Source organism: Pelmatolapia mariae, linkage group LG12, assembly GCF_036321145.2.
Source record: "Pelmatolapia mariae isolate MD_Pm_ZW linkage group LG12, Pm_UMD_F_2, whole genome shotgun sequence".
Lineage (NCBI taxonomy): Eukaryota > Metazoa > Chordata > Actinopteri > Cichliformes > Cichlidae > Pelmatolapia > Pelmatolapia mariae.
Genome location: NC_086237.1, coordinates 23,416,740 through 23,433,141, shown reverse-complemented (window position 1 = coordinate 23,433,141; position 16,402 = coordinate 23,416,740). Strand labels below are relative to the sequence as shown.

General features: G+C 43.8%; 1 protein-coding gene across 2 annotated transcripts in view; it reads right to left on the bottom strand.

Annotated features, from left to right (window-relative positions):
- Positions 1-15,006, bottom strand: part of emid1 (EMI domain containing 1) — a 57,312-nt gene extending 42,306 nt beyond the window's left edge. The window contains exons 1-4 of one of the 2 annotated variants that reach the window (XM_063490094.1): positions 14,873-15,006; positions 14,324-14,648; positions 8,733-8,846; positions 7,779-7,882 (exon numbers count right to left, since the gene is read on the bottom strand). In XM_063490094.1, coding sequence (XP_063346164.1) covers positions 7,779-7,882; positions 8,733-8,846; positions 14,324-14,514 — 409 coding nt within the window. In that variant the 5' untranslated portion in view covers positions 14,515-14,648; positions 14,873-15,006. The remainder of the gene's footprint in view (positions 1-7,778; positions 7,883-8,732; positions 8,847-14,323; positions 14,649-14,872) is intronic. The other variant, XM_063490095.1, reaches the window with a different exon arrangement.
- Between the last annotated feature and the right edge of the window lie 1,396 nt (positions 15,007-16,402).

Below are 16,402 nucleotides of genomic sequence, written 5' to 3'. Positions count from 1 at the left end.
CTTTACATGTCTGATATTTGATATCTAGAGGCAAGTTCTGTTATCCTCTACTTTTTCCTCTCATAACCAGTGAAGTGAGGTAATTTCTTTTTGGTCAAGATGACTGGCTCCTCGAGGAGAATGCCTGCTCCTCTGTCAGGTCTGACCTCTGAAAGCCAACCAGGCATGTCTCTAATTAGAACAACTGCTGGTGCAGTTCATCCAAACCTCGTCTCTCTCCTCGTCTTCAGTCCAGGACTAATCACAGCCATCAGCACCGCTCTTCTCATCCCCGCTGAGCACCGTATCAACCACCATGAGCAAATGGAAATATACGCAGCGACCAGCTCAGAGCAGCGCTCAAAAGTCAGATGGGGGCAATGGCTTTTAAATCCTACGTGTTATTCAAGTGTGCAGCGTTTAGTGGCTACGAAACTGAGCCCGTACCAGAAGGGTTGGAGGGCAAGAAGCCATAAATGATGTCACCGCGGAGGATCTAAGTGATGTGGTGATCTGTTTGTGGTTTAGCAGTCGTGGGAGTGGGAGAATGTTTGAAGGTCTGCACCACAACACTCGAGGTTTTCTTATGTGGCGGTGTTGTAAATGTTTATGAATTTATAACGGTGACAAATGAGCAGCTAGATTATAAGGACTACTGGGAGTGTACGGAAACCGCAGACTGATGCAGCATAAAATACAAATACATCACTTAAAAGCGACTTTTTTATGCCGTGCTTTTATGTTCCTGTGGTCTGGATATCACTATGCAGGGATGAGAGAGGAGCGAGAGGGAGACAAACTGGGTTTTACAGGTTTTACTGAGCGCAGCAAGAAAATGAAAGCGCCAAGTTGTGTGACTAATTTATTGTTGACATTTTCTTGCTCCTGCTTCTTAAACATGAAGGGTTTTTGTTTTCCTTATATAAAAATTAATCAAATATCTGTGGGATAGGTGTTCGGTCACAGAGCAAAAGTAATTAAAAACATAATCTTAAGCCTCTTTGATTGATTTCTGACTGTTTCGTTAATGAATTGGCTAATGTAATAATGTTCCTTTAAGGTAATAATTACCCATATTATCCATATTAGAGCGCCCATACTCAAAATTATCTTATCCCCTTTCACTCTGGAGGTCCCGTTACTGTGATCTGTTATTAAAACTCGACCTGTTTCCATTTTTTAAGCTCACCACATAAAATGAGCGAATTTCTGGTGCGTCACATTTGTTACGAGTTTTAAATTTTTATAATAGGTCCGGTAAAGATTAATGTTTACTGAGTCACACAGAGACAAAGAGACTCTCTGCATTTAAAAACTCTCCCGAGACACCAACATTGTTTATTCTTGGCCTCACATTTCTGACTGTGGGTGTTTCTTCACTTCAGGGGGACATTTTAAAAATATATTGCTTAGGGGCTTACGGAGTTAAAAAGATGGACTTTTTTATTATAACTTGCAGTCATATTATAAAAAATGGCTTGGAACGCAGATGCCTTGCAAAATCTGCCAGGAAATTAATGAATATAACCCCTAAAAAAAGAGAAACTAAAAGCAATATCTGGCAAATATGAAGCTGAATAAAAAGGGAAGTCAAATATTCAGGATTTTATGCATTAGTTTACAGATGATTTACAGCAAGTCCATAACAGTCAGTGAGGGTATCAGCTTTGAGCGTGCTGCAGGCAGCAGTTGGGGCCCTGAACTCATCACAGCTGTATGGAACCAGCAGGATCCCGAGCGTACCTGCTCCATCAATGCTGCCATTGTCTAAGCGCCGACATCAAACGTTTCATTACCTCCTCAGAGCCTACCTAAGCACAGTAGCACAGTGTTATACAGTACCTACATAATTCCACTCTATACCTGCAAGCTGAGAGATGGAGATATGTTGAAGGGCGGGGTGGGGGTGTGTGTGGGGGTGGCAGACGGGGTTAATGCAGCTTTAATGACATCAGTCGCCAAGAGGATCAGAGATGAGAGCGAAAGGAGGCAGAGCCTACACCTCTGCTAGTGAAGAGGATTTAAAAAGGGCAGGATTTTAAAGTTTTTTTTGGGGGGGGGGGTTTCTACATGAGAAAAGCTCTGCTTCCAGTTCACTTGGTCTTATCTCAGCCACGCAAGGAGGAGAGCGTCGTTCTTCTCTCCGCTGCTGATTGTGCGACGCGTCAGGCTGTAAAGTGCCTGCATGTTTGTGGGTCACTCAGTCAGCACACCAGTCCACTCACACTACCAGGTGAAGGGAAATGCCTCCGCTTTATCGGCGACAGAAGAACATCACAGCTGCTGAGACTTGTGTGTGTGTGTGTGTGTGTGTGTGTGTGTGTGTGTGTGTGTGTGTGTGTGTGTGTGTGTGTGTGTGTGTGTGTGTGTGTGTGTGTGTGTGTGAGTGTGTCAAGCTTGATGCCTTAAAAGTTTTTTTCTTTGCACTGCTGACTCGGCCCACTTTATTTCTTTCAGACTGCAGGAAAAACTGTTTTCAATGTACTCCTGAGGGAAGTCTTGGGAAACAATAAATAAATCAGTAAGCAGAAGAGGCATTTCCAGTTCAGGAGCCAGAAACATAAAACTTAACTCAGATTCAAGGCTAAGTAAGTATGAAAGATTCAGTGCAAGAGCTGTGCATCTGCATTTCTTGAAGTTCACTGCCATCTTTTTTTTTTTAGACTTGCCAACAGACACGGGTCGTTAATGCAGCATAAAGTATTAAAATCAAACATGGTTCTTCATGCAGATGGGCTTTCACATAGATAAAACACTTAGATGATTAATATAATGCACAATAAATCCACCTAAAATAATATCCTGCCATTGTGTGCTTGTCTTTTTCGCCTTATATCGAAACTTTTTTGTACGCAGAGGAAAAAAACCCAACAAGAGCATAGGAATTTAGAATTATAATTCTCATGACTATTATTGTTACAGCCTGAAAGCATTTTGTTGTACTGTGTGTGTGTGTGTGTGTGTGTGTGTCTGTGTGTGTGTTCTGAGGGTGGTTTTCATGGAACATTTAAAAAATAATGCTGTAATAATATTATCAAAATTATCAGTGCATATTCCAGTTTAACTACCGAACCCCGCAACTGATTTAACTATAATTTTCTGGATTTTTTTTCCCACAAACCTTGAGCAAATACCAGCACACCGTTACATAAGGAGAAGACAGCATGGAAAGAAAGACAGGCAGGACATGAGGAAAGAAAAAAGACCTTCCTACTCTGTTTGGTTTTGTTATTTAAGTTGGCTGATTGGTCATTTTTGCAGGTATATATGTGTTTGCTTAAAAGGTATACATGCTCATTAATCAACAGAAAAATAACTGTAAATGAGCCATACTTGTGGGCTAATTTTCATCTGGCCAGTTCTTAAAACAGCAACCAAAGAGTTGTTACTATTAATCACATACAGATAATACAAAGCAAGTTAATGATTGTGTTTTTCTTTCTACTTAATCACTTTTATGATAATTCCTCAGAGCCGAGCAGCGTCGGCTGAAAGGGGCTGGATGCCGAATCTCATCTGGAAGCCTCAGCCCAGTTTGCCTTAATGTCAGCTGCTTCCAATTTATGCTCAGCACTTGTGTGCTGGTCATTTACATAACAGAGAATATCAGCTGCTGTGGCCTTTTCTGCACGTTGACTGCAGCCTGCCTCGCTACATTCAAGTGATTTATGCGTCTTCGTAGATCTCATCTGCTGAGTGCATAAACGCTCCTGATGCGGGGGTGAGTGCAGCTAAATCTGACATCAAGTCTGGGATTTTTCTTTTTTTTGTGAATGAATTGGAGCAAGTAAAGGATAACATGTGTAACACCTGCTAAGGCAAACGCAGGGGATCTCTGCTTGATATGACTTTGATAGCGCTCCACTGTGTGGTCTAGCAGGAGTGGGAGTGTGTGGGGTGATAGTGCTGGTGGTGGGGGGCCTTTTGGTCACCTGCTCTTGCTCAGCCTCCTCCCCTCTGACCTCAGGCTGAAGTCCCTACACTCACAGCTCCAAAAAGCCTGCTGCCATTAAAGCTGCTAATCACAGCAAACAGCTGCATACAAATCCTCAACGCCTCGCTCTCCCACCCACACGTTGACTCTGGCAGGCAGAGAGACGCATACACTGGCGTCCACGCACTCCCACTCTTCCTCTGCTAATGGCAAGCTGCAGCCGACTGATGTTTAAAGCACGGGGTTTAGCGTGCGGGCTTGTGATAAGCCGCCCTGAGCTGTGAAAACACAGATTACATTTCTATGGCTTATTACAAGACAGCGGGCTTCTGCCTCCCAGCCACCTCATAATTGCAACCCAAAAACCACAGCCTCCGCTTGGCTGCGAGATATCGTTTGATGGGGACCCCCGTGGCAGAGCTTTGACAGCCGTGCTAATTCAAGTCTACATTCCCCCATATGCTGTGCTCCTCAGCGGCCTCCCCCTTGCGATAAGCCACAGCTATTTTTCTTTTAAGGCCTTTCCTCAATAAATCAAATCAGGGTCAGTATATCAACGCCTGCCTCTTAGTGTCATTTCCACACTTTTCAGGCTCCATCAAAATTAGCAGATCGAGGCCAAAAGCTCAAAATGTCAATGAATTTTACATCCATGGCTCCTGAGTGCACAGTCACCCTTCGTGATATCAGTGCAACACCAGCATGGCAGATAATTATTACATTAGAGCCAGAGCTAATGTAATAATATTACTTTTGAGGGGTAAATTTGATATTCTAATACCACATAATTGCCTCTAAATTGGGTATAATTTTGATATTTGTGCTTGATGTAGCATAAGTTGGGATATCCCAACTAAAAACAAGCATTTACTTACTTGGAATGCCAAAGCCAACCAGGCATACATTAAATCCCCGTTTCTGGCAGCCTATGAAAGTGCCTACATCTGTAAATACTTAGTCTTCTTTTTCTTTTTTCTTTCTCAGACTCAATTAGAGATAAAGACCATTGTGTTACAGACCAAGAAGTAAGACAATATCTCCCAAACCTCACAGAAAACAATTAGGACCCAGTAATTACACCATTGGACCGGTATTCAAGCCAAGTCCTGAGGTTGGGGTGAGGAAGGAAGAAAAAGACAGCAAATGTGAAAGGTGCCTGTCTAATGCAGTGTTATCTTACCCTGCCTGGACTCTGATGGGGTAAGTTTGTGTATCTGTAGGGGTGTGATGTAATGCTTTGCTTTTGGAGCCTCTGAATGCGACATGCCAAAAATCTTCATAAGCCTGCGTATGACTCGATGACAGCATGCATGATCTCTTCCCTTAATGAACTCTCATTTATTTGCGCCTGTAGATTTGAACACGCAAAGCCCAAAACTTAATTTGTTATCTTCACTACGGACCGAGCCGTTGATTTATACATGTTGACCTATCAGCTGGCAGGCCAAGGGGTGAGAACAGAAGAACACAAGAGAAAACAACTCTCTCATCCCTATTTAAAGCGCAATCATATCGGTCACATTCCTCTCAGTGTTTTTTGTACTTTCCTGCATCTCAACCTAAACGTAGCCCCAGCCCCAGAGTCTTTTTGGTTTGGACATTGTTGAGATCTGCAGTAATGCAGACCGTCCTTGGGAGTCAGACATGGCTAGAGGCTTTTTGGGGTGGCCTGGTGGGAAAAGCAGGTTAAAAGCAGGGCAGTAAATGAGCGGATCACACACATTTTCCACAGTCTGTGAAAATCAGACAAGCAGAGGAGTAAGAGTGATGTATAGCAAATAATAAAATTCCAAAAGTGATCCTTAAAGGTATATACATCCTGGTTGCTCTTTATGCGACTCAAATAAAATCAAAAGTAGTATGTTTGTCTAGAGTTGTTTTTTTAAAGCCTGAGTCTTTCAACTCAGTCCAACTAAAAGTTAAAAAGTGCTCACAGCCATCTGGAAACAGAGCCGCACGCAGGTATTAACAGCCTGGATTTGAAACGTGCACCTACTGAATTATTAGTGCAGCTTTAACTTCACTTGGCAACACTGTGGCAACAGCTTTAAGCACAATCCGGTCACCAGCTTTGCCCGTGTGGCAGGCTTGCATTTCTCCTTAAAGCGGGCGGACGAGGCAGACGGCAGCGGGGTATCAGGTTCTGTGCTGGCAAGGGGTTCTGCTCACGCGGCAAGAGCAGAACAAAGCACTGGTGGCCCTGGATAGGATCCATGGTGCCGGAGAGTAAAGGCCCTGTGAATGGGACCTGTCACTTCCACTCAGCGCCGCCTGTGATCTGAGCCACCCGGAACGAGGCTCAGATAAGTGGCTAATCCCGACATCCCCGTCGGCTCGACAGCCCCCTACTGCCATGACAACCGGAGGGGAATCTCCTCCAGCAACAACTTAATTGGATAATTTCCTCCCCGTTTCACTGTGTGTTCCTCTGCCTTTGTTGGGTAAAGTCTGCGTTGTCTGACTGTGAATGTGTTTTTTGACTTTGACAGTAGGGAGGGTGTGAAACAAGTGTGATATCCAAGGAGGGATGGTGTGTGCAAGTGCAAGCAAGCAGCCGAAGCCACACTACAGCAGACTAGAGGCCACTTGGAGATCCGAAAGCACCTGGGAGCAGTCATTAGTTACTACAGTTACTACGACAAATGCATTACCTATTAACTCCCTGTAGAAAATAATTTTTTGCCTACTTCTTAAATTACTTCAACATTATATTACATGGTTATTGTCATGTAATTAATAAAGTAACATTACAGCCCGCTTATACCCCATATCTGCACAAATTCCTCTCCTAATGAGAAAAACATAAACTAGAGCCTGCAGTTTACCATCGCGATGTTCCTCAAAAGAAGACTGCCCTGCCGCTGCTTTGTTTCCCATCTGAACTGAGGTCAAGTGTGTTGTTTTCTGACTTCTGAATGGAGGAACCGTAATGCATTACAACACTGTTGCATACTGTGATCACCAAATTACTTCAAGTGGGAATACTAGCCGTTTACTGAGTAAATAAATTAAACAGATTATTTTAAACCCACTTTATTGGACAAGATCGAGTGTTTACCATAATCAGTCTGAAAAAAAAATCATTTTTTCTGTTCACTGAGTTTCAGGTAGAAATTCTCCTTTTTTGTCTCAAAGTATAAGAGAGAAAAACAGCCTCTATTTTCGGCACTACAAAAGGCCATCGCATTAACCACTAAAAATATTTATTGCCCTTTGTGCTGCACGGTCCACTAATTTATGTTACACCCATTCAAGTCCTGGGTCCCAGCATAAACAGACCACTCCACCCTTCTCCCCAGACTGCAGAAACCTGAGTACGTGTGCCAGGGGAAGTCATTATGAACTAGGAGAGTGTGTGTGTGAGTGGGCAGCTACCGTGGTCTAAAAATGTAAACGGCGCTTGCATAGCTCTTTAGAGGATAAAAAATCAGTTCAATCTGCAAAATAAAATTCAAAGTCACAGTAAAGAAGGAAGCCTTACTGGTGCTGCGACTCTTGGAATGAAGACATAAAAAGTGATTAATAAAGTGGTGGGATCTGGCTCAAGGCAGAAGAGGCTGGGGGATCTTATTTCTTAATTTCATTCAAAGAACAGAAGTAGCCTTATGTAAGCCTAATGGAAATCACTCATACAAGCATATTGGAAATGCAGGCTTTAAGACGGCGATGCAAAACAGAGGGACGTGAATGGTGGCGAGTCAAAGAGTCATAAAGAAGAAACTGGAGGCAGGTGAGTGCGGGGGGGGGGGACTGACACGAGTCGAACTTGCGATCATTTTTCAGTGCAAGATGGCCATTCTGTTCGATTCATTTCCGTCAGCTGTTGTATAACTGAAGTGTGTCTGCGTCCTCTGTCTTGACTCACCTTCTTCACAAGCAGCACCGCTGAATCCCGGGCAGCATTTCCACTCCAGGGAAGTCACAGTGCGGTACACCACTTTATAGGAAGGTCTGACCACGGTCTTGTAGCTGAACGATAAACACAAAATCAAAAGCCGTTACGCACACACACGTGCGCGCGCACACAAACGCACACATAACATTTTTAAAGGAAAATGAAAGGAAATCTCCTCTCTCGGGTAAAGTTAGATATTATCGTGAGGTTTTCAGTCTTTGTATTCGCACAGTCTCAATTAAATGATAAAAAGCATTTCTAGGCAATGTGCCCCATCAGTAAGTGTCAGATTATATGAAAGCTTTTAGGTTTTTCTCAATCAAAAGACAGCATATGGAGCAGCAGCGTGCCATCCTGAACTATGCTAATTATAGGAGAGCTATATGAATACCACTGCTAGCCTCATACTCACACTGAAGTGGCAAGCTTTTTTAAGTTACTTGCCCACAAATATGATTGAACTTAATATGATTTTAATAGAGCTTCAGCTCCAGTAACAAGTTTTAAAGCTAATCCCCTAAGTGATTCAAACAGCATTCAAACAACAACTATTCTGCTATTTTAATATAATAGCAGAATAGCCAGTATAATTAAAAAACAGAAAATAAATATTACACCAAGCTTTCTGCTTTGATAGCAGGCAACTGTTTTCTTCTTTTTAAAGTTGTAAACATGTGGCTCACTAAAGAGCCATGTGACCCACTCAATGTCTTTCCAAAGTGTTTATATTCCAGGGAACTGGAACATTTTTGAGCAGGAACTTGCACGCCTTGAATACATTTCATGATGAGAGTCTTTCTACCCGGTTCAGATCATACGGTGCTGTATGCGGCCCATGAACTAAAAAGATTTTTGTTTTTTAAAGGTTTCATAAAAGCATTGTGAAACAGTAGCAGTACTGGTAAGATGCCTCTGCCTTCTCACCTGCCTCCTGCACATCCCTGTGGCCAGGGGCATGTCCGGTACACCCGCTGGAGGATTGTCCCATTTTGCACCTGGCAGGTCACAGTCTTAGTGACCGTATGAGGACACCAGTTCCTGCCGAAAGAAACAGAGTCAGAAATGTAGAATAAAACAACAGCAGGATTTCAACAGTTTGTTATTTTTAGACTCAGTAAAAAGTCTGTTTCTTAAACTAAACACAGGAGAATAAATTTCCAAAACACCTTCAAACGAGTGCTGTCACACTAAAAACACTGCAGTCTGCCCGCAGTTTGCAGGACTGGGTTGTATTTGCACAGGGGTCTCTCCTCTATTAATACACATGCATTTGTATAGGACCTTGGAGGAGCGGAAGTCCCTCAGGAGGGGATAAAGAGGAAGACAAAGTCTCATACCAAGATGAAGGTTTTCAGCATGGGTTAATGCTGGGTCATGAGTTCACCCCCTTTAACGGAAGGCCTTCATAACTCATTGAGGAGAGCCTGCGATGAGATATCAACAATGCTAAGGTCAGAGGTTGAGATCTGATAGTGAGGATGAGAACGCTCTGCAGCTATTACATTCAGAGGGGTTCGACCTCCAGAAGCAAAATGCGAAATTTTTATCAATCTCTCAGTGAGACTGCATAAAATTAAAGGAAGTGTGATTTATCTGAAGAGGCTGTGAGCTAATTGGTTTAGTTTAATCCTCACCGAGAGCTCGGTGTCCCTTTTAAAGGGAGCAGATCTGTTCTTGATAGCACAGGCGCTATGAGAAACATTTTAGAGAAAGCCTTTAGCTTTCTTCTCTCTCTGCTTCATATCAGAACAGGAAAAAAAACACAACTGTTGGCTTTAATGTGAAGAGAACGCTCTCGGGCTGATGAGCGACCACATTATCAGAATGGTTTTATTAAGAATGATGTGTACAGACATCCTCATTACCTTCATGTGGCTGTAAGAGGAGCACGGAAACAATTACTACAGCCTGTGTTTACAACATTATCAATAGATGCATAGGAAGGGAGCTCATGAAACTACACTTTTTTTGTTCTGCTGCCAACGTGTGCAAGAGTGGGTGGGTGTTCCCACCAAAGTCTGTTTGTCAATATGGGAGACCATATGTTTGTGTGCACGAGAGACAGTTTACACTAAAGAAAAACCGCCAAAGGGAGAGGATGCGAAGCAGCCCTGAACCGGCTCCCATTAACCGTTCCCACATGTCGTGGTGGCCACACACACATACCTGAGCCAGAGCGCGGGAGCACCGCTGATAAATGTTTGTCTACAGCTGCAGCAACTTTCCCTTATCACATGACAATGTCTCTTTTATTATTGAGCGATCTTGATTGTTTCCATTCATGTAGCAAGTATTTAAGCCTGCAGACTGAAAGGATTTTGCATTATTTACCGCATCTGGAAAAAGCAAAGGAACACAGTAAAACGTAAGACATTATTTGAATTAATCATAAGTAAAGCGGGGAAAGGAATTCTTCCGCCACATGTTATTCAAACACAGGCCCACCCTTCGTGTATCATAGCGTATCCATCAGCCATACATCTACAAGAATGACGGCGGATCTATATGATTACCCTATGATTGCTTTCCCTGGTCCAGAAAAAATTGCTTTAATCACTGGTGGAAAATTTCAGACACTGAAGAAGCTGTGGTCAGGTAGAGCTGCGAGGAAGGGGGAGGGGATGAGGGGGTAGTAAACCCAACTCCTCCCCACCACTTATCTGCCAGACCCGACAGATAAACATCTGAGTTTCCCAGGCCGAGAAGAGGCTTCACCTGGGAACGGACAAGAGTCTCACCAGGGGGTACGAGGAGGGAAGGGAGCGCTGGATTTTATGGTCTCCCTGTCTCTTTGCATTGCTCTTATGCAATTACCGAGGGGGAAATGCCGACCCTTCTTCCTTAAATGAGTGAAAGAACAAAAGCAGCCGATTCATATAATGTATAACAAGTGCAATGCAGCAAGACAAACACTTCCACTGCAGCAAGCAGATTTGGGGAGGCCTAACAATAACTGTGTTATTATCTATACATATGAGGGACACAGGCTCTAAGTGCATTTAGTCTTTCAATCTCAAATGCTTTGTAGTCAACACCTTCCTCTTACTGGAGGCACCCTTGTTCTATGAAGTGTGAAACCCACCAGCACCATGCTGTTTCATTGGCAAAAACACCAAGCAGGCCCTCAGTGAGTATCAGGTCTCTAAGCACACATGGCACACTCTGAATGCTGGGCCCAAGCTAAATAAATCATCAACCATGTCTCACAGTCACATGTAGCCACAGCCAACCGTTAAGAGAAATCACAGCTTTGGCCCATCTGTTCCTCGACGCTGCCGACGCCAAGACAGTAAAATATTGGAGGGGAACAAAAAAAGTGCTGAATCCTTAAATGTATGCAAATGCTGACAGAAAGCTTGTGAACTTATATGCTGCGCTCTCGTTACCGCATGTGCCCTCAATTCACCTTTTACGCTACGCAGTCCACATTTTCCCGTGTTCACACTAGTGAGGCGGTTCACCTACTTCAGCATATTGCACCGGGATGAAGAAGGTAGGGGTTAAGCCGTGTGAACAGACAAGTAGGCTGATGTGGGCAAAACGCTGATGGGACTCTGATTAAAAACACCACAGTAACTCCCTTTCCTCCACCCATTCATTCACGTATCGTAGGAGCCGGCCTGAACGCTCGGAGATATGTTTGAAATGCAAAAGGGATTCCTCTGGATTTCTATCTGTGGGAAAATACTCGAGCAGAACAAAGGACAAAAGACAGATGTGGCAAATAGCCAGACAAAGGAGAGGACGGGAAGGAGACGAGAAAAGAGGAGACAAAGGTCAACTTATCGCAGAGGTCATCCAAGGAAGCTTCCGGTGGGGACAGAGATGGCAATTATGAAGCAGTGTGGCTCCCGTGGGATTGAGAGGAGACATAAGATAAATATGGCACCACAACCAATGACAAAGAGGAAAACAGCAAGAACAAGTCAAGGTGAAATTAAAAAAAAACTTTGCAGCTCTAGAGTCATGGCCTGCAGGTTCAATGACAAACAAAAGAAACAGGTTGTATTAAGTTTGTATTTGAACAATTGTTATACATTAATTCAGAGCATTACGGCTGCTGGGGTATTATATTGCAGGTTCAAAGCTGCCGTGGGCTTTCCATGCTCAGTGGACAGTGACGAGCATCAAAGCACCAATGCGAGACCTTAAAGGTCAGGGCTAAGTGACTCTTTACAGCAGCGTGGAATAAACAAGGAAAACTCTCATCTATCTTTGTCTCCTTTGAGCTTTCAGGTGCAGACACCTGTGAGCTTTCAGTCTGTGGCATCTTCAAGTGTTTGAACCTGGAAGTGAAAAAGGAATTCCACTCAAATGAAGGATTCACTCATATCACACCTACAGCGCCACGTATCCTGACTGCTCAGCGTGAATGGACCATCATGTCGAGCTGAGCTGCTCCACTGACCGTGAATGAGATGCTGACTTTATGGACTGCTCACCTGCAGTGCACAGGATGCAATATGGGGTCTGGTATTAGGCTCATACTAAGTATCAAATCTCTAAGACATCGGGAAACAAAATCGGCTCAAAGTTATGACATAAATGCCTTGTTTTGTCCAAAAACTGAAGCAACTCAGACTGCAACCACAGAAATGAGCAAATATTCAATCTGATAAGCAGGAATCCAACAATTTTTTTCTCATTGTGGAGGCTGAGCTGCCACAATTAGTTCTTTTAAGACTGATATTACACATGAAAATCTGTAAATCGTGAAGAAAAGAGTTCAAGATCCTGTCTTAAGAATCTAATATTTTGTCCAGTGACAAGTCCAGAAACTGAAGATAAGACAGTGATGTAATACAGAAAAAGGCAACAAATTCAACTGAGTAATGTAATCAACGGCCAGTGGATATTATTGGAGCTGAACAATTGGTGACTGCCTCTTGACATCCATCCAAATAATGGTTCCCTGTGCATATACATCATTTGAAGTTTCACAGCCATTCTGCTTCAAGCCATGCAGCTTCCTGGAATCTCAGTTGTCTTCATTCCCATGCTTAAAGTGAACATGGATATGGTCAAGATGGACGAGGAATGAGGACTGCCACAGGGCTCAGACTGCCTGTCAGACCATGACAAGTCCTCCGAGGGAGGATAAAGAACTGGGCGAGACAGGGACTAAAGAAGCATCTCCCTCAGTGACCCCACAGTTTACTGAGCTTATGCAGTCATTAAGAGAGATGGTGAAGGAATGCTTTATCAGCTCTTTCACAGAGTGACTGCACCAGCAAAGAAAATACCCACAAGATGTTAATCCCCTTTGATTGTGCTAATCACTGTGTGAAGACAGTGCTGGTATTAGTGAAGGTTTCCCTTTCCCAGTGCACTAACAGTCATATGCGTTTCCTTTTAAGCACCTGAACCCTAATGACAGGTTGCTTACATCATCGAGGTTGATCTCTGAAATCACACCGCCGCTGTTACTGTTTGTTGACACCCAATAAACTGCTGCTTTCACCGATCAGGCCAGCCAGCCAGCAGGTGGACTGAGACTTTCAGCTCCTCTCATGTCACCGCAAACCCGGTGACCTCTGAACAAGGTGCTTGACTCACGCCAACAGCAGCTTTCCCTCTTTCAGTCCTGCCTTTCCTGCACGGCCACTTACACTAACAGCAGCAAACTGACTGTAAACTCATCCCCCTCTGCTTTTTTTCCCCAAAAACAAGCTCAGATTGCGCTGGAGTACCAGCTGCTTGTGTTTAGCAAACATGTCCACAAACCTCTGGCTCTGAGTGGCAGGGGGAGCTGAGCAGAGAAGTGAGGCAGTGGAGTGACCGAAGGGGCGCTGAAAACCACCTGAACACACCCAGAAGACCTCATCAGAGAGAAGGGATTTCAGCCTCCGGCCACGTTCAGCCCACACACACAAGCTGACAGCATAAATATTTGCAAGATGGGGAAACGTCCTCTCATCATTAATCAGTGGCTAGTCTCCAACTAAACTTGGCTCTGTCCAGGAGGAAAGCAGAGCCGGTTAGCCCTCCTGCCTTCGTGTTTAGTCTAGTGACTCTCTTTCAACACCCTTGTCAACACGATTGCCCTTACACAGAAGATCCATCATTTTCTGAAGCCTTATTATCCCCCTTTTCATTCAGTGATCCTTTAAGATAAACGTTTTCACGCTTTATTATAGAGATACAAATAATCAATCACTCCTTAAACTTAGGGTTTAACACTCTTTTTTTTTAATCTTCACCCTTGGGATGCTGAAAAGAGCAGGCTTTGTGTGTGAGGCTAAAGGCGCTGCATGGATAGAGAGCACATAACACGCCACAGGGGCAGCAGAGGTGTGTGAGCTGGGACAAGAGTGCGGATGGGACTCAGCAGAGTAAAAACATGCTGCCTGCCAGCACAGGAAAAGGGAAACCAACTGTCAGGAAGACAATAGCGCCCGGTAGATGGATGGAGATGGGAGTACATCCGTGGAGGCATGCAGTGACAGGAACATAGAAAACAAAACTTAATATAAGTATTCTGTGTGCAATATGACAGCTGTGCGTGCTTTCCTCACCTTTTCTGGTAGACTGAGCTGTGGGTGGCTGCTGTCTGGTCTCTGTTCAGCTGCGTCCCGACTGAATAGGTTTTGTAAAGTCCCGTCTTCCAGGTCCCGTTAACCAGCGTGCTCAGCCAGAGTATCAGCACTGTCCAAAGCAAACTTTTCCTGCAAAGCGCGGACACGCTCTCTCGTTGGTGCGATCCCATTTCCGTGGCATCAAAAGTAAGAGCAGAACTGTTTTAATGAGGCCCCGCTTGGAAAACAGACCGCTTAGTGACTCCAGCTCGGGAAACGTGTCAAACTGCGCCGGGTCTACTGGAGAAGACGCTCATCCTTTTCACTAAAGTAGAAAACACACACTTGTGTAGATTACACACACACACACACACACACACACACACACAAAAAAAAAAACCCCGATGTATGTGTAATAGAGCTGAGTGTGAACTAGCCCATAAACCCACGCTTGTCTGTGACAGAGATCCGACTTTACAAAAATGAACCATGAATGCTCTGAGTGTTAAATGCGTGCTGTCCTCCCTTCCCTGAGTGTGCTCTGCCTACCTCCGTCTGTCTGCGCTCATATCGTGCCGATCCTTTACAGCAGCGGGTATGAAACCAGTTTTATAGTCTCCTCCGGTCTTTTAAAAGCACAGCCTGCTGGGTCTCTTTTTACCCTGCCCCGTTTCAACTTCTCACAGAGGACAAAGCGACGGCACTTAACGCATTGTACTGTTTGCACTAAATGAATTATGGGCTGCTGATTCTCAAGGCTCCTCTGAAATCACAGGCGCGGTGCTAGTGAGAGTTAGGCCCCCATTTAAACCAAATAAAACGGAATGTTTAAAGAAAAGAAACGAAAAGTTTTGGTAATACTGGATATGACGAGTTTAAACCCCCAGCTAAGGCTAATCACTTCTTTTATAAACCTCTTTTTGAACATTTTGAATACTATGCAACCATCTTTCTTTATTTAAAATATAACGCAGTTAGTTTAACCTATTTATAACATCATCAACAACATCTATCTATCTATCTATCTATCTATCTATCTATCTATCTATCTATCTATCTATCTATCTATCTATCTATCTATGTTTGCCCCTGAGTTGTTTTCAGCAGGTGTAGTCTGTCAAAGCCATCAGTACCCAGTGGTCAGAGAAAACTGAGGTTAGTGTAATTTCCCACTGCCCATTGCATCTGGGACAGCCAGTGACCACAGATCTGCGGTCCTTCTCCAAAGTAAACACCTGGCACTGCAACCAAAAACTAGGACATGAGTTGTATATATGTCTGTGACTGTGGTGACTGCAGCCCTTGGGCTTAAATCTGGCCAGCTGCAAAAGATGCTGCAGGCAGCAAAATGTGCTTATCTAACCTGTTAATACAGTCTACTAAAGTTTTGTGCAAAGTTCTTAACTACTGAAAGATAATGTTAACACTTTCACAGTCACAGAAGAGGACTGGGATTAATTCCTGTTCCTCACTATGCCACAGGGAGAATGGGGAAAACAGTGCGTTGACTTTACTGGGTTTTAATGAGCCCACCTGCTCCCAATCACCACACATGGGAGGGGATTTGTTCCTGGGCACCCTTGGCGCTTTTATGAGACCACTCAGGGCAAACAATGGTGCCAAGCAGGAACTAGAGCAGTTTAGGGTTAATGTAAATCCCTGCAGTCATGAGCAGCTGAAAATAATTTTGAACTCTAAGGAGGCGAGCTGGGTTCAGTGCCAGTGAGAGAATTTCTTTTTTTTTCTTTATCTGTCGTTACTCTTACAACTTTTATGATTTCCCTCCCCTTTACTGTACAAAGTTAAACAGCCAGATTGCCCATTGTTTGTTTAGGTCTGCTTTTACTAAAGATCCTTCCAGTGATGTAAAGGTTCATTAAACAACACAACACCCCATTCATTCCCTCTTTTCAAAAAGGGAAACACAATTGCTTCTGCCCCCACCCAGTGTTTGGTCATAAACATGTCCTGATTTTCCCTCTTTTTGTGTCAGTTAAAGGTGAGAATGGGGCCTGTTCAACCTTTGCCCCTCTGCCATTTAGAGGGATCCTTTTAGGCTACAGAATATGGTAATGACAA